Here is a 24,570-nt window from a genome sequence, read left to right as displayed (position 1 = left end):
ATGAGTAACAAGACTTTGTCCACATTTTATTGTGTAACAATTTTTTTTTGTGTTACAGACATGAATTTAAAATGGGTTCAATTGAGAGTTTGTCACTGGCCTACACACACACACACACACAATACCCTAAAATGTCAAAGTGGAATTGTGTTTTTAGAAATGTGTAATAATGACTTACAAATGAAAAGCTGAAGTATCTGGAGGGAATAAGTATTCAGCCCATTTGTTATGGCAAGCCTAAATAAGTTCGGGTGTAAAAATTGTTTACCATGATTTGTAATAAATTTGCAAACATTTCTAAAAACATGTTTTCACTTTGTCATTATGGGATATTGTGTGTGGATTACAGAGGATTTTATTTTAATTTATACATTTTATAATATGGTTGTAACGTAACAAAATGTTGAAAAAGTCAAGGGGTCTGAATAGTTTCCGAAGGCACTGTAGATGTGTGAGAAAAAACACATACTAATAAATTTTTATTTCAGGCTGTACTAACAAAATTTGGAGGGGTAAAGTGACTAGACAGACAGTAGCAACAGCGTATTTGGTGAGTGTGAAAGTGTGTGCTTGTGTGTGTGGCGTCAGTATGCATGTATGCACATGTGTGTGTGGGCCTATGTACTGTATATGTGTGTTGGTGTGTCAGTGTAAGTATGTGTGAGTAGAGTCCATTGTGTGTGAATAGAATCAGTGTAAGAGAATTAGAGAAAGGGTCAATGCATATAGTCCGGTTAGCCATTTACCAGTCTTGTTTAGCAGTCTCACGGCTTGGGGGTAGAAGCTGTTCAGGGTCCTGTTGGTTCTAGACTTGGTGTAATGGTACCACTTGTCATGCGGTATTAGAGAGAACTAGTGCTTCGGTGGCTGGAGACTGACAATTTTTGGGACTTCCTCTGACACCGCCTGATATCGCCTATATGACTTCATTATCTTGTTTTTGATTGCTTCTATCCATTGATACTCAAAATACGGCCATGCTCTCGGAAACCTGAATAAGAAAGTTGTTTAACGTCGTTTTGGATTGAATCAGATATGTTTGAGTGTCTCCTCCAGAATCATCCACAGACAGCAGCCTCTATTCTGGTGCTGATGTCTGCCCACTGGGCCAGTTCCCCTGTGGCAACCTGTCTGTGTGCCTGCCCCAGCTCTACCACTGCAATGGGGTCCAGGACTGTGCTAATGGAGCTGATGAGGAGAACTGTGGTGAGTCTTGAACCACAGCAGCTTCAGGAGGGTAAACAGATGTTTAGTGTGCAGTGTCTGGTTGTTGAAGTGGGAGGGAGGGCAGGGGTGGGGGAAATAAGATAGCATTTAGAAGACTAATTTCTGCTTCAATGCATCTGTACTGAGATATTCATCAAGCAATTTGTCAAGGTCACACAAAATATGAACAAACATGTTGATAACTTCACACAATTAAGTTCCGCACAAAGATGTACAAATGCACAAAAATGAAATATGTCTCTATCATCTTTCCCTGAACAGTGGACAACAGCGGGTGGCCACATCTTTTTGATGCCTTTATGAAGAAAAATGTTGAAGAGTCCAAGGAATGCAGTGAGTATACATTTTCAGAAGCAAATGCAATTATTTACATATCTAATGTTGCACTGCTTTAAATTAATACATTAACTAAAGCTAAAAATGTATCAACCCATTTGAAATCATACATTGAGGTCATCCATTCACATCATTCTGTTACCGTAAATAGTCTAAATAAATTTGAGCAAATCTAAGAAACAATAATTCCAGGAAATGGTATGTGGGGCATTTATCTGCATGTGTGTGCATGTTTCTTCTGTGCTTCTCTTCTGCAGTGCTGGACGTGTTCCCAGAGGTATGCTTCTGTGAGGCCAGGAGAGTTAACTGTAACAAAAAGGGACTACTCAGCGTCCCAGCTGTGTCTTCCAATATAACATCTCTGTGAGTAGACTGGATTCCTACCCTTGTGAAGTCTAACACCAGAGCACAGTTATAGGTATTGGGATTGCTAGAGTAGATTCCTATTGTAGCATCTGGACAACATGTGTACATCTATGATGCTGTATTAGCAGTCAAACTAGCAGCTCTCTCTACCCTCAGTGAGCTGAACAGCAACCAGATAACAGCTCTCCAACCAGACCAGTTCATCCGCTACAGACACCTTGAGAGACTGTGAGTGTGAAACCCTTTTTGACCTTTCCTTCTTTCTCTGCACTGACTCTGACAAGTGTTTATGTTCAATCTGTTTAAAGGTCCTGAACAGTCCAAAACATGTTTTTCTTCAATTTGGATGATATTTGGGTGAAACCAGATCAAATGGGATGGACCGAAGTATGAAAAATTACTGTTGCTGGTACATTGGTAAAGTTTGATTATTGGGCAGGTTAGCATTTCTCGTCATTAATCTTATTCTGGAGGCAGCTATGCAGTGGTCAATAGCTAGCACAGCCACAAAGTCATAAAATCAGATTTTAGACCTAACCTTAACCACACTGCTAACCCTAACCTTAAATTAAGACCAAAAAGCAAATTGAATTTTTACAGTATAGCCAACTTTGACTTTGCAGCTGTAATATCTAAAGGGAAATCGCTCAGTTCTGCCTCCAGGTAGTACTGAGCGATTAGTGCTTTTTGAGGTCGGTTCGGTTTCGGTTCGATTATGAAAAAAATCACAGTTTTGATTAATGTAAAAAAAAAAAAAAAAAAAAAAAAAATGCACTTGCATTATGGGGCTAAATTTGTTAACCGAATAACAATTAATATAAAGTCATAATGGTAGTGATGCAGTACTGATTTATTCATATGTTTAACCATCTTTATTCACATTACATTTACTTTACATTTACTTAAATAAATATTTCAGTTTGTTGTGTATGTTAAAAAAATATTGATGACTTTATTTTTCATTCCAAGTCATCATCTCATCTCTGTAGAGCTACTGCCTATGCTTTTCTGTCAAAGATACAGATAAAGGGGGAACTATAAGTGTCTGTGTTAGCTAGTTACTCGTTAGCTAGGTCTTCATCAATCCTGCATGGAAAAAGAGGTAAAAAATGTAGGCTATGATTCTATCGAAAACTCCCACCCAGGTTGTCATGTAACACCCTGTCAGTCCTCTGCAACTGCAACAGATGGGATATGTCAATCCTGAATGTATATTTATGAATGAACCCAGACCTTTCCCTGTCCAGTTTCAACTGAAATTGTCCCAACTGAATGCTACATAGCTAGCTTGATATAACTGCTGGCAGTTCATTTTGGCTATACATTTTACCAGAATTTTTTTTATTCACTCTGTTACAAACAAATAATTTGTGAACATGATGTGATGTATGACAGGATTGGTTTTTGCATGCAATATCAATCTTGTTTGCTTGAGATGATCTCACTGCAACATTGTGTCCAAGTTGCTTGACATAGGAGTTTCAAAGAACTGTCAGTCAAGGTGAGCTCCCAACCACTCAGCCTAATAGCTTCACCCACTCAGCTATAAGCTTCCCACCCACCTCAGCCTATTAGCTTCCCCCCACTCAAGCCTTTAGCTCCCCACCCACTCAGCCTATTAGCTCCCCATCCACTCAGCCTATTAGCTTCCCACCCACTCAGCCTATTAGCTTCCCACCCACTCAGCCTATTAGCTTCCCACCAACTCAGCCTATTAGCTTCCCACCAACTCAGCCTATTAGCTTCCCACCAACTCAGCCTATTAGCTTCCCACCAACTCAGCCTGGTCCTTCAGCCTTACTGATAGTTGGAAATGAGAGATGCTCCGAATTTGAGAAAATTAAAACATAATTTTAAAACGGGAACCAATATTGATATTTTACTTGGGAAATAGGATGACTGTTCAGGACCTTTAAATGCATGCAATGTCTAATGTGAATTAGTCTTCATTCAAATCACAAAGAGGGTTTAAAACCCTGGACAATAAAATGTCACCAAATAATTTGTTTGTTAAAAAAGTTATGAATTCAGTAAATGTTTCTATTCATCCATACTTATGAAGAGGCAAAATGTAGCGGTACCTTTACCTTCAAGAGCCACTTCTGTTGAATGTTCAAATGTTTTGTGGAATGTCCTACATAAATAATTGCCCAGTCTCTCTTTGTTACACCATAAACAGAGTATACAGCATCCACCAACAATGTGTGGCCTTGAATGGTACAGTATCTCCATTCAACTGAATGATAAAGCCAATGTTGTAAGAAAGTTGTCCATTTAAGAAAGTGGTGTTTGTCACATACTAACATAATCCTCAATATATTTATCCTCGCTCTGACAATCATCATGTAGTTGTGTCTCATTATTGATGAGATCTTATTTCTTTCTTATTATACCAGGGCTTTGTCATTAAAACCTTTGAATATGTTTCTCTTCCACAGACACCTGGAAGACAACAGGATCAAAAGAATCTCCAAGCAGGCATTCTCAGGACTCTACTCACTAAGAAGACTGTAAGTCCTAATTCATTATGGGCCATGGTCTGACCTGCGGTACCATGCGTACATCCCTACATCACCACTAATGGTTGCCCTACATCACACTTCATGAAAAGGTATTGTAAGTTATGTAGTATGTAATACTGTAGGATGTGTAAGTGGGCCAACAATGTATGTTGAGCTCCTTGAGAACAAAATATGTAGGGAAATCAAAGAGAACCAGTCAATGAATACACTGACTCATTTATTGGCGCATCCTTGAGAAGTGTAAATAGATTCAGATACTGTAGTCTTTCTCCTTCTATTCAAACCTAAGATGTGTGAAGTGCACAGGTCTAGAAGACATAAATCAGATGAAGCCCGGCTGGTCTGTAATTAAAAGGAAGACATGAAAACCTTTCATCCTACTCTGTCAGGATTTGCACAGAGGACAGGGTATCTTGGAGATTATATACTAGTCACTCTGACAGATAGTCTTGGATAGTTAACAGCAAAATCAACTACTCCTACTTTTCACTTGTCACAGCTATTTTCACATCCAGCTTAATGTTAGTGGGAAAGGGCTCGTAAGTAAGCATTTCACAGATAAGTCTACACCTGTTGTATTCGGCGCATGTGACAAATAAAACATGATTTGATTTAGTGTCTCTCCTCTGCATTCCTGAGGGTCCCAGGGGGTTATCGGTGTAAGGCTGTGGGAAACAAACAATGACAAGGAAAATGTGTTAGTGCTCTGTCCTAATAGTCTCAGATAGAGTTTGCATGAGGAACAGGTGGATGTGTTACCCTACCTTACCACATTCCATATTACTTGCAAGCAGTGGAATGTTCAAAGTGCAGAAGTAAGATCTGCAATTACAACTGTCCCTTTGTCAATATTGTTTTCTTTACTATATTATTATTATTATCATTAATATTATTATCTGGCTTTTCATCTTAAAATGTACATCCTCATCCCCTTTGATGTATGTTTTCCCTCCCTGTAAAACTGGCCTGCTGTGCTAAGATTTCTCAGTCAGAATCGGATTACATCGTTGAAGGCTGGCATTTTTGGAGACCTCTCGAACCTGGAGTGGCTGTAAGTGAACTGGTGTGGAGAATTTTTTTCAGTGACCTTAAAGACACATTCATTAGGAAATGCTTCAGTGTGTCAGTGGGATTCATGAGATTTGTAGACAGTATTTATCTCATTGATACAAAAACACCTGTATATCTTGTTGGAAAATGTGCTGCACTGGGCAGTTGTTCTCATTGACCTTAAAGGGATAGTTTGAGATTTTTGCAATTAAGCCCTTTTTGCTATATACCCAGAGACAGATGAACTCATGGACACCATTGTTGTCTCTGTGTGCAGTTTGAAGGAAGTTGGAGGTAGTTTCTGGAGCGATTTCTAACTAGCGTTAGCGCAATGACTGGAAGTCTATGGGATCAGCTAGCTAGAGTGCGCTAACGCCAGTTTATCCCATAGACTTCCACTCATTACGCTAGTTAGCTATTGCTCCTGAAACTACCGCCAACTTCCGTCAAACTGCACAGACATACAATTTGCCAAAATCTTGATCTGTTTAAAGCCAGCTTCATTCTCTGCCTCAGAGAATGCCTCAGTTTGTGCTGCACTATCTTCCCAAGAAAGTAATGAGGATAAGGTATGATACCGTGTGACATTTATGGTGTAGCTAACAATCCTCATGTGTGATACATGATGGTATGATATCAGGGTCCATGTACCAATGCCCCCTAAGACGGTTCTTTGACAACAGTGATTATAGCTCACGTATAGCTGCAGAGGCTCTCTATTCATTTTGTCTAATGTGACGGATGTGAAACTCGTGACGATTACATGATCAAAGTCAACAAACATAGATGTCAAGGTTGGAGTAGGACACAAATGGATATATTTCTCTGTTTCCTCTGGGTGTAGGATTCTTGACGAAAATAGAATCACATCTATGAGACAGAAATCGTTTGAGGGCCTGAAATCTTTATTTTTCCTGTAAGTATCATGCCACTGTGCTTCTCACTTTAAGAGCTCATGAGATTTGCATCATTTAACCAACACACTCTTTTAAATTTAATTTGGCTGCAGGTCTTTGCTGAATAATTCCCTAGAATCCATCCCCAAGAAATCTGTCTGCCTGGAAATGCCTAGATTAAACTGGCTGTAAGTAACAGAATAACATCTAACCCACTATGATGGATAATATATTTTACTGTATTTGATAATGCTTAAATCATGTTTCCTCATAACCATGTTTATTATTTATGAACGTTTGCCATAATCACTCTGCAACAGTATCTGTTTTCAGAAATGTACCATTTTCTCATTAAAACACTACTTTGAGTATTTACCAACTACCAGATACTGATGCTGATATCATGAATTAATGCCAGAATGGCCTGACATCTTTTTCACAGAGAACTGGAGGGGAACAGGATATCATCTTTGTGGGTTTCCAGCTTTCAAAACTGCACCACTCTGACAGTATTGTGAGTTTTGTTTAATTAAAAATAGATATCGTCCTCAACTCCTTTACAAAATTTTGACATCTTTGAACCAAATCCAACTGCATAGAATGCCTTTACAGTCATTAATTTATTTTACAACAATTACAACTACACTAGAGAGATGAACGCAATGAAAGAAGACACTTGCTTGGTTTTCATATGATTTATATTTCAAAATAAATGTTGCCCTACCCTAAGGACAAATTTCCTGCTGTAAAAGCCAGACTGGTAAGTGGCGCTGGTGCTAAAGCTATGTACTTCAGTCTGGAGCCTCTGCACTATTACAGCTGGTAATGAAATTCAGTCTGAGGGAGAGAGACCATTGGAGCCCACACACATTAAGTTGGCAGTTTCTATCATTGGTGATTACTCTCTCCATCACACATGGCCTTAGAGGCAATCAGTACAGTCAGGGAAGAAAAATTCTGAAATGTGTGGGGTGTATTAAAGCTCAGACACCGGTAGGATTGTCAAAAGTTTGACTGCCTAAAGTACTTAACACCTCTGAACAGAGTGTCGGCAGTCAACCTGTTTGTGTTCACACAACCATGACCTTGGAAGTCGTCAGCCACTCAGCCTTAAAATAGAATTGCTTGGCAATGCATATCTGTGCGTATTGCTTATGGTCTAGATTCGAAGCTATCTGCAATCATTTTGCTATTTTATAGAAAGCCCTTGTTGATACTAGCCGGATGTCTACAGCTAGATTACTACCTAGCAAGATGACAAAGAAACAATTTAATTCTCTCATAATCCCATAATGCCAGCACATAGCCAAATATTTAGTTAGCTAGCTAACGTTAGTATATTTGCTATTCACACAATATTCACACAACAACATAGGTAGCTGATTAGCTAAGGACAAGGCACTAACTCAGCAGCTAACGCAGGCATCTGATTCACGGAAACTAGCTAATCCATTGTGATTTAATTATAATTAATCAAGCTACAGTGGTTAGCTAGTTTAAAGGAAAATTACCTATTTTTTTTTAAATTGTTGGCTCCCCAACGTGAGGATTTGTGCTTTCCGATTGGTTCAAAGTCTAGTTTTTGGATACTGACGAGGATAGCTCACCAGCTTGTAGTCCTAAAACGAGTTACCTCTGGTTCGTCAAAGATTATGGATATACTGACAACGTACCTGTCTCTCTGCCCTAAGAATGGGAGTCATTGTCCACAAAGTGGCATGGTGAGCTGTCTAGCTCCCGCATCATTGTAATCCTTTTTTAAATATTCGATTAGGGTTGTTGACATCAATCACCTGTATTCAGTTGCGAGAGATGCTATGCTACTAGCCTCATTTCATTAAAATGTATAGCCATCTCGAGACAACTCCAATATAATGTGTTTTTTTCTCAAAGTTAATGGGATTTCAAGTGTCCTACATACAGTACCAGTCAAAAGTTTGGACAACTACTCATTCAAGGGTATTTCTTCATTTATACTATTTTCTACATTGTATAATAATAGAAGACATCAAAACTGAAATAATACATATGGAATCATGTAGTAACCAAAAAAGTGTTAAATCTAAATATATTTTATATTTGAGATTCTTCAAAGTAGCCACCCTTTGCCTTGATGACAGCTTTGCACACTCTTCTCAACCAGCTTCGTGAGGAACGCTTTTCCAACAGTCTTGAAGGAGTTCCCACATATGCTGAGCACTTGTTGGCTGCTTTTCCTTCACTCTGCAGTCCAACTCATTCCAAACCATCTCAATTGGGTTGAGGTCGGGTGAATGTGGAGGCCAGGTCATCTGATGCAGCACTCCATCACTCTCCTTGGTCAAATAGCCTTTACACAGCCTGAAGGTGTGTTTTGGGTCATTGTCCGGTTGAAAAACAAAATGATAGTCCCACTAAGCGCAAACCAGATGGGATGGTGTATCATTGCAGAATGCTGTGGTATCCATGCTGGTTAAGTGTGCCTTGAATTCTAAATAAATCACTGAGAGTGTCACCAGCAAAGCACCCCTAAACCATTGCCTCCATGCCTCCCGGTGGGAACCACACATGCGAATATCATCCATTCACTTACTCTGCATCACAAAGACACAGCGGTTGGAAGCAAAAAAAATCTCAAATTTGGACTCATCAGACCAAAGGACAGATTTCCACTGGACTAATGTCCATTGCTCGTGTTTCTAAGGCCCAATCAAGTCTCTTCTTATTGGTGTCCTTCAGTAGTGGATTCTTTGCAGCAATTCGACCATGAAGGCCTGATTCACGCAGTCTCGGAAGAGTTGATGTTGAGATGTGTCTGTTACTTGAACTCTGTGAAGCATTTATTTGGGCTGAAATCTGCAGCAGAGGTAACTCTGGGTCTTCCTTTCCGGTGGCGGTCCTCATGAGAGCCAGTTTCATCATAGCCCTTGATGGTTTTTGTGACTGCACTTGAAGAAACTTTCAAAGTTCTTGACATTTTCCGGATTGACTGACCTTCATGTCTTAAAGTAATGATGCTTATTTGAGCTTGCCATAATATGGACTTGGTATTTTACCAAATAGGGCCAACTTCTGTATATCACCCCACCTTGTCACAACACAGCTGACTGGCTCAAACGCATTAAGGAAAGAAATTCCACAAATTAACTTTTAACAAGGCACACCTGTTATTTGAAATGCATTACAATTGACTACCTCATGAAGCTGTTTGAGAGAATGCCAAGAGTGTGCAAGGCTTTCATCAAGGCAAAGGGTGACTACTTTGAAGAATCTCAATTATATTTCATTTGTTGAACACTTTTTTTCTAACTATGTGTAATTTCATAGTTTTGATGTCATCACTATTATTCTACAATGTAGAAAATAGTAAATAAAGACAAACCCTTGAATGTGTAGGTGTCCAAACTTTTGACTGGTACTGTATATCAGTACACTTGTAACAACTAGTGTTATGAAACTTCTATTTGATCAAATAAATCTCAAGTAGCAAATAAGCCATACATGTTTTTCTTGACCATACAAAAGGTCCTTGCTTGGTTGGCGATTCAAAGAAAAATTGGCACCTGCTGGAGAGAGAGATTACCGCCGAGTTGGGCCTCTCTTCCTCTTCGTCTCTGGGTTCGTTCAGCCATCATTATGGGGGAAAGAATAGGGTTTTGGGATGAACACCGAAAATAAGGTCTGAGGTTAACACAATCTGAGGTTAACACGTTTTGTTCCATGAGATGTTCTACTATTTTCTACATTGTAGAATAATAGAGATAATAGCAGTCAGTTAACTTGACCTTTATAATTTATGAAGCTTTTATAAATGATAGAAATTCTTCCAAATTCACAAAAAGTGACGTAAACTAATGAAGATTATCTCATAGAACAAAACATAAGATCTCTTGAACCTGTGTTTACCACATACCTTATTTTTGGCATTTATCTAAAAACCCTATAAAAACTCCATTCATGTTCTCCCTAGACTTTGTTTAACGAACCATTGCGGAGTTAGTGCCTACAAAAAGACGCCTTTAATATTTCTCTCTATTGCAATTTAACAAGTAGAATCGGGTTCGCCGCTACCAGGTCAGCAAGCAGCAGGTACCGCTTTTGTTCTAGCAAGAGAAGGAACAGCCTACCTATCGGCAGTGAGATTCTTAGTGTTTCATGCTTTAGCTCTCTCAATTGAAGGTGATGGTGGAGGTCATGTGGGGTCGAGAATCTGGAAATCCTCTGGTAGACTTTTTTGGGTGTTTCTCAATATGCATACTACCATGCTTAATACTCTCATGCTCCGAGTGCATTCTCCGAGGACGTTCCATTGAGTACGTTCTTGTGATGACCAGAGTGTGGAGAACTCATAAATCACTACATTTGAGAAGCACTAGCATTTCCGCTACTGTATTACCTGACACTGCACCTCTCCATTCACTGAACCTTCTTCCAACCAGGACAATGGCAATAGAGACAAACAAGATACACAAAGCAAACGTTTTACTTCATAACTATCAGCTTGTAGTGGGATTGTTCAATTCTGTAGCGGGATTGTTAGAGAGAGGTAAAGATAAAGATTTTGTTCGTGTGCCAGGCAGGTATTAACCCTGCCGAAAGGAAAAGAGTAGGATAGAGAGAGTACCACTACCAGACCCACACACATCAGCAGAAGAGACTGCCTATAGTGTAGCCTGTTTGCCAGATAGCCAGTGGAGAGAAAAGATAAGACACACCATATAAAAACACACATCCCAGCACAGGGGTAACCCAACCAATAATAATGGCAGAGCAATTGAACGGCAACTTCATATAAACAATTTACAAGACAGAACCCAGTCATTAACATTAGAGGATTTGCAATAATCTGTATTAACTCCTAGTGGAGGAGTGCAGAGGGTATGAATGTGTGGGTGTTCATAGACAAAACAAAGGCCATAAAATGTAAAAAATCTTCTCGGCCATATGTAATTAGTACCACACCACCTCAATACAGTTCAAATAACAATACACAAACTTGCAAGTAACCTCCCTTTTAAGTAAAATGTCAACCCAAATACTTTTGGCAGGGCAATAATAGTCCAGCGACACTGAACATCAAAGGGAAGCACATTGAAAAAAAGAAAGTCTGCTGCAGTGAAAAGCACTGGAGCGATAAAGAGATGAGAGAGAGAGAGAGAGAGGGTCTTAGCTATTGACTTCAGGCTTGCCGTTACACTGTCTGTCTGTCTGATGGTTTGTTTGTTTGTATGTCAAAGCTTCGCAAACAATGTTGCTACTAATCCATGCGATCAATAACTGGTGTGGTCCCAAAAGATAGCAACCACGGTCTAGAGCGGTAACACCGATGATCGAGTTAAACACTTTACAAACTCAGCACGCTGAAAATAAACAAGACTTCTGCAGCATTGAACACCCTGATCAAACTCCCGCGCCAGCCGAAAACTCCCTCCCAGAGAGCCAGAAGAGCTATCTTTATTTTATCCTTTCTGACTGCTGATGCCCTCTTAAATTGGCAGCGCACGGTGAAGGCTTCGTGCAGGATTTCGCCACAAGCTAGCTGTATATGAATTGTATTAAGGTAGCTAACCAGACAGATGAACAGGCAAAAATGATCTAAAACTAATGGGTAGACGTCAATTATTTGTGGGTAGCTAGCTAGCTGATAATTCTTTATTGGCTATCTGGCTAGCTAACAGTAGTACCTATCCAGTTTGCCCTATTGACATATTATGGGTTTGCGATGGCAGGTAAACATGTCAAAATGAACACAGCATGTACAGTTGTGGCCAAAAGTTTTGAGAATGACACAAATATTAATTTTCACAAAGTCTGCTGCCTCAGTTTGTATGATGGCAATTTACATATACTCCAGAATGTTATGAAGAGTGATCAGATGAATTGCAATTAATTGCAAAGTCCCTCTTTGCATGCAAATGAACTGAATCCCCAAAAAACATTTCCACTGCATTTCAGCCCTGCCACAAAAGGACCAGCTGACATCATGTCAGTGATTCTCTCGTTAACACAGGTGTGAGTGTTGATGAGGACAAGGCTGGAGATCACTCTGTCATGCTGATTGAGTTCGAATAACAGACTGGAAGCTTCAAAAGGAGGGTGGTGCTTGGAATCATTGTTCTTCCTCTGTCAATCATGGTTACCTGCAAGGAAACACGTGCCGTCATCATTGCTTTGCACAAAAAGGGCTTCACAGGCAAGGATATTGCTGCCAGTAAGATTGCACCTAAATCAACCATTTATCGGATCATCAAGAACTTCAAGGAGAGTGGTTCAACTGTTGTGAAGAAGGCTTCAGGGCGCCCAAGAAAGTCCAGCAAGCGCCAGGACCGTCTCCTAAAGTTGATTCAGCTGCGGGATCGGGGCACCACCAGTACAGAGCTTGCTCAAGAATGGCAGCAGGCAGGTGTGAGTGCATCTGCACGCACAGTGAGGCGAAAACTTTAGGAGGATGGCCTGGTGTTAAGAAGGGCAGCAAAGAAGCCACTTCTCTACAGGAAAAACATCAGGGACAGACTGATATTCTGCAAAAGGTACAGGGATTGGACTGCTGGGGTAAAGTCATTTTCTCTGATGAATCCCCTTTCCGATTGTCTGGGGCATCCGGAAAAAAGCTTGTCCAGAGAAGACAAGGTGAGCGCTACCATCAGTCCTGTGTCATGCCAACAGTAAAGCATCCTGAGACCATTCATGTGTGGGGTTGCTTCTCAGCCAAGGGAATGGGCTCACTCACAATTTTGCCTAAGAAAACAGCCATGAATAAAGAATGGTACCAACACATCCTCCGAGAGCAACTTCTCCCAACCATCCAGGAACAGTTTGGTGACGAACAATGCCTTTTCCAGCATGATGGAGCACCTTGCCATAAGGCAAAAGTGACAACTAAGTGGCTCGGGGAACAAAACATCYATATTTTGGGTCCATGGCCAGGAAACTCCCCAGACCTTAATCCCATTGAGAACTTGTGGTCAATCCTCAAGAGGCGGGTGGACAAACAAAACCTCACAAATTCTGACAAACTCCAAGCATTGACTATGCAAGAATGGGCTGCCATCAGTCAGGATGTGGCCCAGAAGTTAATTGACAGCATGCCAGGGCGGATTGCAGAGGTCTTGAAAAGAAGGGTCAACACTGCAAATATTGACTCTTTGCATCAACTTCATGTAATTGTCAATAAAAGCCTTTGACACTTATGAAATGCTTGCAATTATACTTCAGTATTCCATAGTAACATCTGACAAAAATATCTAAAGACACTGAAGCAGCAGACTTTGTGAAAACGTATATTTGTGCCATTCTCAAAACTTTTGGCCACGACTGTATAGTGCATACGGAAAGTATTCAGACCCCTTCACTTTTTCCACATTTTGTTACGTTACAGCCTTATTCTAAAATAGATTAAATAAGACATTTTCCTCATCAATCTACACACAATACCCATAATGACAAAGTGAAAATAGGTTTTTAGAAATGCTTGCAAATGTATATATATTTTAAAAAACAGATACCTTATTTACATAAGTATTCAGACCCTTTGCTATGAGACTCGACATTGAGCTCAGGTGCATCCTGTTTCCATTGATCATCCTTGAGATGTTTCTACAACTTGATTGGAGTCCACCTGTGGTAAATTCAATTGATTGCACATGATTTGGAAATGCACACATCAAATCAAATTCTATTGGTCACATACACATGGTTAGCAGATGTTAGTGCGAGTGTAGGAAAATGCTTGTGCTTCTAGTTCCGACCATACAGTAATATCTAACAAGTAATCTAACAATTTCACAACAACTACCTTATTAACACAAGTGTAAAGGAATGAAAAAGAATAGGTACATATAAATATATGGATGAGCGATGGCCGAACGGCATAGGCAAGATGCAGTAGATGGTATAGAGTACAGTATATACATATGAGATGAGAAATGTAGTATATGTACACATTATATAAAGTGGCATTGTTTAAAGTGACTAGTGATACATTTATTACATACAATTTTGAATTATTAAGTGGCTAGAGATTTGAGTCAGTATGTTGGCAGCAGCCACTCAATGTTAGTGATGGATGTTTAACAGTCTGATGGCCTTGAAATAGAAGCTGTTTTTCAGTCTCTCGGTCCCAGCTTTGATGCACCTGTACTGACCTCGCCTTCTGGATGATAGCGGGGTGAACAGTCAGTGGCTCGGGTGGTTGTTGTCCTTGATGATCTTTTTGGCCTTCCTGTGACATCGGGTGGTGTAGGTGTCCTGGAGGGCAGGTAGTTTGCCCCCGGTGATGCGTTGTGCAGACCTCACTACCCTCTGGAGAGCCTTACTGTTGTGGGCGGAGCAGTTGCCGTACCAGGCGGTGATACAGCCCGACAGGATGCTCTCGATTGTACATCTGTAAAGGTTTGTGAGTGTTTTTGGTGACAAGTCGAATATCTTCAGCCTCCTGAGGTTGAAGAGGTGCTGTTGTGTCTTCTTCACAACGCTGTCTGTGTGGGTGGACCAATTCAGTTTGTCCGTGATGTGTACACCGAGGAACTTAAAACTTTCCACCTTCTCCACTACTGTCCCGTCGATGTGGATAGGGGGGTGCTCCCTCTGCTGTTTCCTGAAGTCCACGATCATCTCCTTTGTTTGTTGACGTTGAATGTGAGGTTATTTTCCTGACACCACACTCCGAGGACCCTCACCTCCTCCCTGTAGGCCGTCTCGTCGTTGTTGGTAATCAAGCCTACCACTGTAGTGTCGTCTGCAAACTTGATGATTGAGTTGGAGGCGTACATGGCCACACAGTCATGGGTGGTGGGGCCCCAGTGTTGAGGGTCAGCGGGGTGGAGATGTTGTTTCCTACTCTCACCACCTGGGGGCGTCCCGTCAGAAAGTCCAGGACCCAGTTGCACAGGGCGGGGTCGAGACAGCATTCTTACATAGGTATTCCTCTTGTCCAGATGGGTTAGGGCAGTGTGCAGTGTGATTGCGATTGCGTCTGTCTATATAAAGCCCCACAGTTTACAGCACATGTCAGAGAAAAACCAAGCCATGGGGTCGAAGGAATTGTCCGTAGAGTTCCCGAGACAGGATTGTGTCGAGGCACAGATCTGGGAAAGGGTACCAAAACATTTCTGCAGCATTGAAGATTACAAATAACACAGTGGCCTCCATCATTCTTAAATGGAAAATTTTGGAACCACAAAGACTCTTCCTTGACCTGGCTGCCCGGCCAAACTGAGCAATCAGGGGAGAAGGGCCTTGGTCAGGGAGATGAGCAAGAACCCTATGGTCAATCTGACAGGGCTCCATAGTTCTTCTGTGGAGATGGGAGAACCTTCCAGAAGGACAACCATCTCTGCAGCACTCCACCAATCAGGCCTTTATGGTAGAGTGGCCAGACAGAAGCCACTCCTCACATGGAAGCCTGCTTGGAGTTTGCCAAAAGGCACCTAAAGGACTCTCAGACCATGAGAAACAAGATTCTCTGGTCTGATGAAAGCAATACTCTTTGGCCTGAATGCCAAGCATCATTTCTGGAGGAAACCAAGCACCGCTCATCATCTGGCCAATACCATCCCTACGGTGAAGCATGGTGATGGCAGCATCATGCTGTGGCAATGTTTTTCAGTGGCAGGGACTGGGAGACTAGTCAAGATCGAGGGAAAGACGAACGGAGCAAAGTACAGAGAGATCCTTGATGAAATCCCTCTGTAGAGCGCTCAGGACCTCAGACTGATCAAAGGATCACCATCCAACAGGGCAACGACCCTAAGCACACAGCCAATACAACGCAAGGGTGGCTTCGGGACAAGTCTCTGAATGTCCTTGAGTGGCCTAGCCTTAGCCTGGACTTGAACCCGATCGAACTTCTCTGGAGAGACCTGAAAATAGCTGTGCAGCAACGATCCCCATCCAACCTGACAGAGCTTGAGTGGATCTACAGAGAAGAATGGGAGAAACTCCCCAAAAACAGGTGTGCCAAGCTTGTAGCGAGAAGACTCAAGGCCGTAATCGCTACCAAAGATGCTTCAACAAAGTACTGAGTAAAGGGTCTGAATACTTATGTAAATATGTTGTATCCATTTGTTTTGTTTTTTTGCATTTGCATTTGCAAACATTTCCAAAAACTTGTTTTTGCTTTGTCATTATGTGGTATTTTGTGTAGATTGAGGAAGAAAAATTCATTTTTTATCAATTTTAGAATAAGGCTGTAACATAACAAAATGTGGAAAAAGTTAACAGGTCTGAATACATTCCTAATAAACTGTATTTATTAACACATCAAGATAAAATATTGTTGTCAGGCAACATATAAGACGTGAATAGGCAACATTTTTTTCCGAAGTCAGAGTGTATTTTCTCTCGCTTCCGCTCAAATAATATCTGCCATTGATTTTTACGTGGTTGCATCATATTTCTGTGCATACTTTCCGTTAAGCTTGCATCGATGCCTGCTTCAAAATACGTACACACGGAGTATGCATTTGAGAAGTGCCCAGACACCAATAGCGTGTGCTGGTGGAGAGTACTTATCACCTCTAAATGTAATTTGCAGAGTGCGCACCAATTTTAATTGCAGAATCAGGTGAAACATTTTGAGTGGTCCCTAAAACACAGTGGCCGAACCAGCAGACGAACACTTGAACACTTGATCCACATTCGATGTGCGATTATTGAGGCTGGACTGATTTCCTCTGGTGAGGGATGAGTAGCAACACATCAAATTGAGTTTGATAGGTATTAGTGGGAGGAAAGAATTTGTTTTGCTTTTATGTAAATTAGTACCCAATTTCTTTAGGATATACCTACTATCCAGATTCAACTCCAAATAAAATCTAACAAGCAGTGTATGTAAATTATTGCAGGCCCTACTACTATTCAAGTCATGTAATTGGTCTAGTTAGTAGGTTCTTGAATAACAATTACCACTTACATGGACATTTATTTTGCAGGGCTCTTCGAAAAAACAGAGTACAAACCATTGAGGAGGGAATATTTTTTGGAATGCCAAACCTGATAGACCTGTGAGTTAACTATACTTAACACAACATTATATGGGTCAAATAATGTTGTAAAATGTCCAAATACAGTAATGTATTTCATTGTTGAAAATATGTTTTTATCATTGCAGGGACATATCTGTAAACAAATTTGAGGAGTTCTCCTCAACTATGTTTAGAAATCTTCTAAACCTAAAACAGTTGTGAGTATATCCAATTGCTATTTGAATCCTAGCCCTAATATACGCTGAGTATACCAAACATTAAAAACACCTTCCAAATATTGAGTTGCACCCCCTGCTTTTACCCTCAGAACAGCCTCAAATCATCGGGGCATGGACTCTACAAGGTGTCGAAAGCATTCCACAGGGATGCTGGCCCATGTTGACTCAAATGCTTCCCACAGTTGTGTCAAGTTGGCTGGATGTCCTTTGGGTGGCGGACCATTCTTGATACACACGGGAAACTATTAAGCATGAAAAACCCAGCAGCGTTGCAGTTCTTGACATAAACCGGTGCGCCTGACACCTACTACCATACCCATTTACATTTTAGTCATTCAGCAGATGCTCTTATCCAGGGGAATTGGGGTTAAGTGCCTTGCTCAAGGGCACATAGATTCAAACCAGGTCTCAGGGATTCAAACCAGCAACCTTTCAGTCACTTGCCCAACGTGCTTAACCATTAGGCTACCTGCCAACCCTTTCAAAGGCACTTTAATCTTTTGTCTTTCCCATTCACTCTCTGAATAGCACACACACAATCCATGTCTCAATTGTCTCAAGGCTTAAAAATCTTTCTTTAACCTGTCTCCTCCCCTTCATCTAAACTGATTGAAGTGGATTTAACAAGTGACATCAATAAGGGATCATAGCTTTCACCTGGATTCACCTTGGCAGTTTATGTCATAGAAAGAGCAGGTGTCTTAATGTTTTGTGTACTCAGTGTATATACTATTTTGAAAGATGTTATTGTTACTTAGAATGGATTTCCTGAAAGAGTTTGATCCACTTTGTACGATCAAGTAGGAGAAATGCTAACTTTATATTGTTGAGTTGCAGTTTATTAACTTTACTGTTCAATGAGTCTTCCATCAACCTGGCCTTGAGGCCATGTTGACCACAGAGACAGGGGTGATAAATCAAAGTGATATTATCTGCTCTGTATTGATGTCCCCCCTCTTCTCTCAGGAACATCTCAAATAACCCTCTAACTCATATCTATGATGATCAGTTTGACATGTTTGTCAATTTACAATCCCTGTAAGTAATAGTTTTTATTTCATACAGTACTTATGTGTCATGGTCTACTAGCTTTAGGGAATTGGAGAAAGAGTAACGTTTTTGCTCCCCTCAGGAGTATAGAGGAGGTTGAAATACCAAACATCAGTATTCAGATGTTTCGCTCTCTTAGCAACTTGTCCCATATGTGAGTATATACTCTGTCTTCATTTATTATTCTTATGTCAACAACATTTTATTTCATACTGTATAAACAGTAAGCATGTAGAAGCTTCTAATTGGGATTTAATTCATTTAATAGTGTGTTATAAGCTTACTTTGCAGGGTAAAAACACGGAATAAATATAGCATGCGTAAATGTCTAAACATTCATTGCCAATTACCTACCAACAAGTAATGAATTCATGGCTTCTTGTGCATGCATAATACAGGACTTTTTAAAAGTGTTTGTTAAGCTACTTACAAATTAGTGGATCAGCGACTTGTTAGCAGGTTATACAGGCTTAATTAGGCCATTATACAGTAAATGGACTCCTAACAGTTGTATTGCTTGGTGTACAGTGAGGTATTGTTATTACAAATAATGTTTAATCAACAATAAAGTTTAGTCACCACAGGTCAGGTCCACACTGCATATAAAGCACCAAAGCCTAGTTAGAGGGCAGTTTAGGACTCTGTATAACTGTATCCATTTGTTAGATAATCTCTCTTCATAAACTGTCAAACATATCAAGATAAAAGTAAAACTTCAAAGGTTTGTTCGAAGGTGATTAATTGTGATATTTTTTGTATCTTTTTCCTGACCCAGTTATTTTAAGAAATTTGAATACTGTGGCTACTCTCCTAATGTGCGAAGTTGCAAGCCAAACACTGACGGAATTTCAACATTTGAGAATCTTCTTGCGAACATCATCCTTCGTGTTTTTGTGTGGGTGGTGGCCTTCATCATCTGCTTCGGCAACATTTTTGTGATCTGCCTGAGGTCTTGCATTGCATCTGAAAACCAGCACCACACCATGGCCATCATATCACTGTGCTGTGAGTAGAATACCTCACCACAACAAGGGCAGCAATCACTTCTCATTACCTTGTACTTAGGTAACTCATTATTTATTGAGATTCATAAAACTCCTCTCATAACAAAGTATACTTACTAAGATCCCTGAAATCCATGCTATATCTGTTAGGTGCTGACTGCCTCATGGGAGTCTATCTGTTCTTCATCGGTGCGTTTGACATCAAGTACTGTGGAGAGTACAACAGACATGCCCAGCTGTGGATGGAGAGCCTGCAGTGCCAGTTGATTGGCTGTCTGGCCATGCTGTCCACTGAGGTGTCAGTCATGCTTCTGACCTACATGACTCTGGAGAAGTACCTGTGCATTGTGTTCCCCTTCCACAACTACAGAGCCGGACGTAAACAGACGCTCTGCTATCTCATCTTCATCTGGGTCCTGGGTTTCATTATTGCCGTCATTCCCTTATGGGACAAGCAGACGTTCGGGAATTACTACGGCAGGAATGGAGTGTGTTTTCCACTTCACTCAGATGAGATGGAGAAACCAGGGGCCCGATGTTACTCCACTGGAATATTTCTGGGTAAGAGGAACATTCATCTAAGCACATAAAAAAATACGCTGAAAATACATATTTTTGTTTGAAAATGTGTCCTTTTGTTTGAAAATGTATTGTGCTCACTGGGATAGGAATCAGCTCTGATGGTGGTGAATCAACAAGATAATGGGGATAATATAAGATGAGGTTGGAATTGCACAGGCCTTGGATTGTGTTCCATGTATTTCCCTGGGGTGACATGAAACTGCCATGAAAAAAAGGGTTTATAATCTCATCATCATCATCTTAGATCTCAGCTAGACTTATTATATACCAATTAGTTATAGTCAGTTCCAATCAGTTCAAATTTCCATGAGAAACGATAGATACCAAATTTCAGCAAATTATGCAATACCTTTCGCGAATTGTGGTTTTACTGACATAATTTTGTTTTATTCAATACATACAGTATGTTAAGACGGGTATATTGTAAAGTGTAATGAAAGCATGCTTTTCACATTTTGTCTTTCAGGGTTGAATCTCTTTGCATTCATCATGATCGTCTTCTCCTACACCAGCATGTTTTACTCTGTACAGAAAACAGCCAAGACAGCAAGACAGTCTGTCTACAACAAGGAGGTCTCTATAGCCAAGAGGTTTTTCTTCATCGTTTTCACAGATGCCATGTGTTGGACACCTATATTCATCCTAAAGATCCTCTCCCTTTTACGAGTGGAAATAGCAGGTAAACCAGATACATGTGGTTACATGATTACTACAATTAAATTGCTATCATTATGTTTAATCTTTGTGAACTCTTCGTCCTCTTCCTCCGGCTCCTCCTCCACCCTCTACTCCTCTTCCTCCCTGTCCTCCAGGAACGATCGTTCTATGGGTGGTGATCTTCATCCTGCCCATCAATAGTGCCCTAAACCCCATTCTATACACCATCACTGCCAGCTCCTTCCAGGAGAAACTCAAACTCTGCTTGAAGGCCAAGTGCAAACAGGCTGGGCTCAGGGAAACATCCCAAAAAGTATCTGAAGTTTACCAGAACCCCAGCGCTCCCCCTTAACGAAAAGGACCCTCTCAGTCAGGGAGCTGGCCAACAGTCCTCTTGGAGAGCTACTGCCTGGGTATGCAGGCTTTTTTTCCAGCTCTTCTGGAACACACTAAATTTAAAACATCAAGATCTGGCTAAGCTTCTGATAAGTAGGATCAGTGTGTTTGAGCAGGGCTTGAGCAAAGCCTGCATACTGAGAGGCTCTCCAGGAGGAGGGTTGGCTACCCATGTCCTTATTTGATAGGGGGAGAGATGTATTCTTGTAATCATTCTTTACCAGCAAGAGAACATGTTTTCTGCGAACCAATTTATTAACAAATGTTTTGTGTGAATACAGTTATTGTAAACACAGATGTGCAGAATCACAAATTATTTTGCATACACAATTGATATTACACAAATTGTATTGTATAAGTGTATAATTGAAAAAAAATGAAAAAATATATGGAATTGAAAAGGTGTAAATGAGTGAGGTGTTTTGGGTTTTAGGGTGTGACATTTGCTTAGGTTGATAAATTTGACATTCAGATGCAATGTTACTACTTGCCTCTGAAGCTCAACTGTGACAATTGGAAACAAATGATGAAGGTGAAAAAGGTCCGGGGGGGGGGGGGGGGGGGGGGGGAGAGAAATGACATATTTCACAAAGCCAGAACTCAAAATAACATTCATTCTTCAATATTTGTTTATTGATTTTCTACTCTATTTTACAGTCAGAGCAGTGTAATACAAATAGGTAGTAAAGGAAGAGTAAATAGTAATAGATGAGACAAATAAGATGAACACATTGTTGTGGGCTAAAATGCAAGTTATTTACAACTGCTTCATTGAGTACAATACAATGGCCAGTTATGTTACAAAAGGTATTCACTCAAAACTACCCTGTAGTTCACAGATATGTAATACTTGTGTTTATGGCTATTTCTTCCCCACAATTGTTTAAATTATGTTCATTGCATTAGTTATTCAGTGGGAGTAATCCCATTTAGGTGTACGGGCTATTAATGTATGTATGTAAAGCATATGCATAAGAAAACACTGAAAAAAGTTAATTGCATTCAGTCATTGCACTTCCACCCATTGCATAACTCAGATTAAGATTAGATCTAATTAAAAATCATTCCTGTACATAATGCCCAACAGAAAAATACGTCAATGGTTCGATTCTGTACAGACAGAGGTAGTCACATTCCTGTGACTCATACAAAGACTCATTCATACAGACATAAATAAAACACGGATTACTGAGACACAATAAAATACAATAATACTGCAGACACACACAGTAATTAAGCAATCTACACAAATGCTGTCTAAAGCTCAGGTTGTCTGTCCACTTTTGAGCGTGTCATGATCCTTGTCCCTTCTCATTGTGATCACAAATCCTGACACAAGCAATTACTCATGAATAAATCTTAAATTGACATCAAAGTGTGAATTATGCAAATGTTTGCGCTCCATGCTTATATCTTATAGTTTGGTGCTTGGTGGACAGATGTTTGCCTATTTCACAAGTGGCTCTGTTCCTATTTCTAAATTTCTGAAGATCTGAGGAAGAAGAATGATCCCTATAACTCAGCAGCTAAGCAATAGCTAAATTATAGTGAGAGGAGGTTAACCAGTTAGTCTTTAAAGAGAAGAGAAAAAATAAGAGACATAACAGTAAGTCCAGAGTAAAGTCCCCTCTTATGATAAACACTTGAGTAAAATAAACAGTTACTGAGAATGTAGGGCTGAAGCAAGGCCTGAAAATGCACAGTGTTTTAAGACACACTACCACCCACTAAGGAGCCTCAGTAACAAACCCTTTTCTCTCTAACATCTAAGTATGTTTGCATTATCAACACTGAGGCTAGCTATTTAAATAGCAAGGTAAGGTGCCATTCTCAAGTTTGAGACACATCTAATGACAATAGTAAAATATATTAGCTCTGTGAATTTATCATGAAGAAATTGCATAGCATACAGTACAAACATGAATGGTTTCTATAGAGCTCTCCTGAATTATTGTGTAAAGCTAGTTGCAGCTAAAAACATTCCATGGCATTTTGGCATCATTGCCATAAGTTTTGATAAGTCAGCATTAATAACCCTTTCAGTCCCGAGACACCAGCAAATATCGGCTTTTCATTTATCTGCATGTCCAGCCCTTATATTTAGCTTCACAATTAAGTGTTTAACCATTTTCTTTTCAGGGCAACCAGGGCAACAATGTGACATAAACAGTTGCATTCATGTGTTTTATTGTCAAAAGTCAATAAAAAAATTAAAGCCAAAGCAAAAACCGGATAAAGATGAATTGATATGAATGCTGTAAGCACAGAAATGGTTTGCTCATTGGGAAATTAATATCCAACTAGTCAGTGACAACTTTGTGGAGTTTGGAGTTTGTGACAGCAACTATGTGTGCTTATTACAGCATTATAGACGCTATGTCCTGGGATTTCCTATGATCTTCTATGTAGAAGAACCCCTTACCTTCTAACACCTGTTGTGTAGCTTGTGTGTCATAAAGCAAAACATGTTACATGTGTGTATTTGTGAGAATCCCAGCTTTTCATAGATAGCTTTTAATAGTGTAGCTCAAACCATTCGGACTCTCTCTTACTTTGTAAAAAGATCTGGCCCCGGGCCCTTTCGGGATCCACCAGTCTCACAGACTCCGCTCTAGCTCAGCCCCGTTAATCACACAGACGCAGAAGAAATAGATGAATCAAATAGTACAACCCAGAGATCTGTAGCTCAAACACATGATGTTAAATGGATAAAAAGTCCAAATCGCATGGATGTCGCGGTGGGACTCATAAATATTTCAAAATAATGGCTTTTGCATAAAGAAACTGTCTATTTTATTTTTTTCAAGGTACGTTTTAATGGTTTAGGGTCAGTTAATGCATAGGCTGGTTTAGATTTGTAAATATTGCTGACATTTCCTCAGTGGCTCCTCATGGGGCATCAGTGCAATCTGAGTGAGAGTCCACATCCTGACAGTCCCCTGTTAATGACACTGGAGTGTTTATCAGGCAGATGTAATATAATGCTACAGATAGGCACCTTTCATTTGAGTCATTGTGTGCTGTAGGCAGCACGTGTCTCAAGTGGACCGGCGGTCCTTCTCAAAGTTCAAAGCTTTGTCTCGGTTCCTTTCACTGTCAGCACAGGGAAGGAGCCCCGTATCCTAGCAACCTCCACCGCACAGAGATGGCCAAACACTTTGTTGTACCACTCAGGTGATCGTCCCCTGAAAAATTACAACAAAGGGTCAAATAAGAAATTTGTATACAGTTACACAATTCAATAGCAGGGGAGGTACCCCCACTCCTCAGAAGGAAATGTCAATGGAATTAGAGTTTTTTTT

The 24,570-nt window shown here is 40.3% G+C and overlaps 2 protein-coding genes across 3 annotated transcripts in view; one reads left to right on the top strand and one right to left on the bottom strand.

The window, feature by feature from the left end:
- LOC111979996 (relaxin receptor 1-like) lies at nucleotides 1–23,739 on the top strand. The gene is made up of 18 exons (XM_070449747.1): nucleotides 1–4; nucleotides 1,057–1,206; nucleotides 1,489–1,560; nucleotides 1,821–1,926; nucleotides 2,086–2,157; nucleotides 4,368–4,439; nucleotides 5,431–5,502; nucleotides 6,346–6,417; nucleotides 6,511–6,585; nucleotides 6,840–6,911; nucleotides 17,308–17,379; nucleotides 17,487–17,558; nucleotides 18,546–18,617; nucleotides 18,712–18,783; nucleotides 19,405–19,634; nucleotides 19,784–20,194; nucleotides 20,682–20,894; nucleotides 21,028–23,739. Exons 1-18 carry the CDS (start codon nucleotides 1–3, stop codon nucleotides 21,222–21,224), a joined length of 2,106 nt encoding a protein of 701 aa, XP_070305848.1. The 3' UTR covers nucleotides 21,225–23,739.
- stard8 (StAR related lipid transfer domain containing 8) overlaps nucleotides 21,880–24,570 on the bottom strand; it is a 40,160-nt gene continuing 37,469 nt past the window's right edge. For both annotated transcript variants that reach the window (XM_024011324.3, XM_024011325.3), the window contains one exon: nucleotides 21,880–24,453. In XM_024011324.3, coding sequence (XP_023867092.1) covers nucleotides 24,336–24,453 — 118 coding nt within the window. In that variant the 3' untranslated portion in view covers nucleotides 21,880–24,335. The remainder of the gene's footprint in view (nucleotides 24,454–24,570) is intronic.

The sequence above is a fragment of the Salvelinus sp. IW2-2015 genome, linkage group LG20 (genome assembly GCF_002910315.2).
Source record: "Salvelinus sp. IW2-2015 linkage group LG20, ASM291031v2, whole genome shotgun sequence".
Classification (NCBI taxonomy): domain Eukaryota; kingdom Metazoa; phylum Chordata; class Actinopteri; order Salmoniformes; family Salmonidae; genus Salvelinus; species Salvelinus sp. IW2-2015.
The sequence above is the reverse complement of the archived record's forward strand: the minus strand, read 5'-3'. Positions and strand labels throughout refer to the sequence as shown.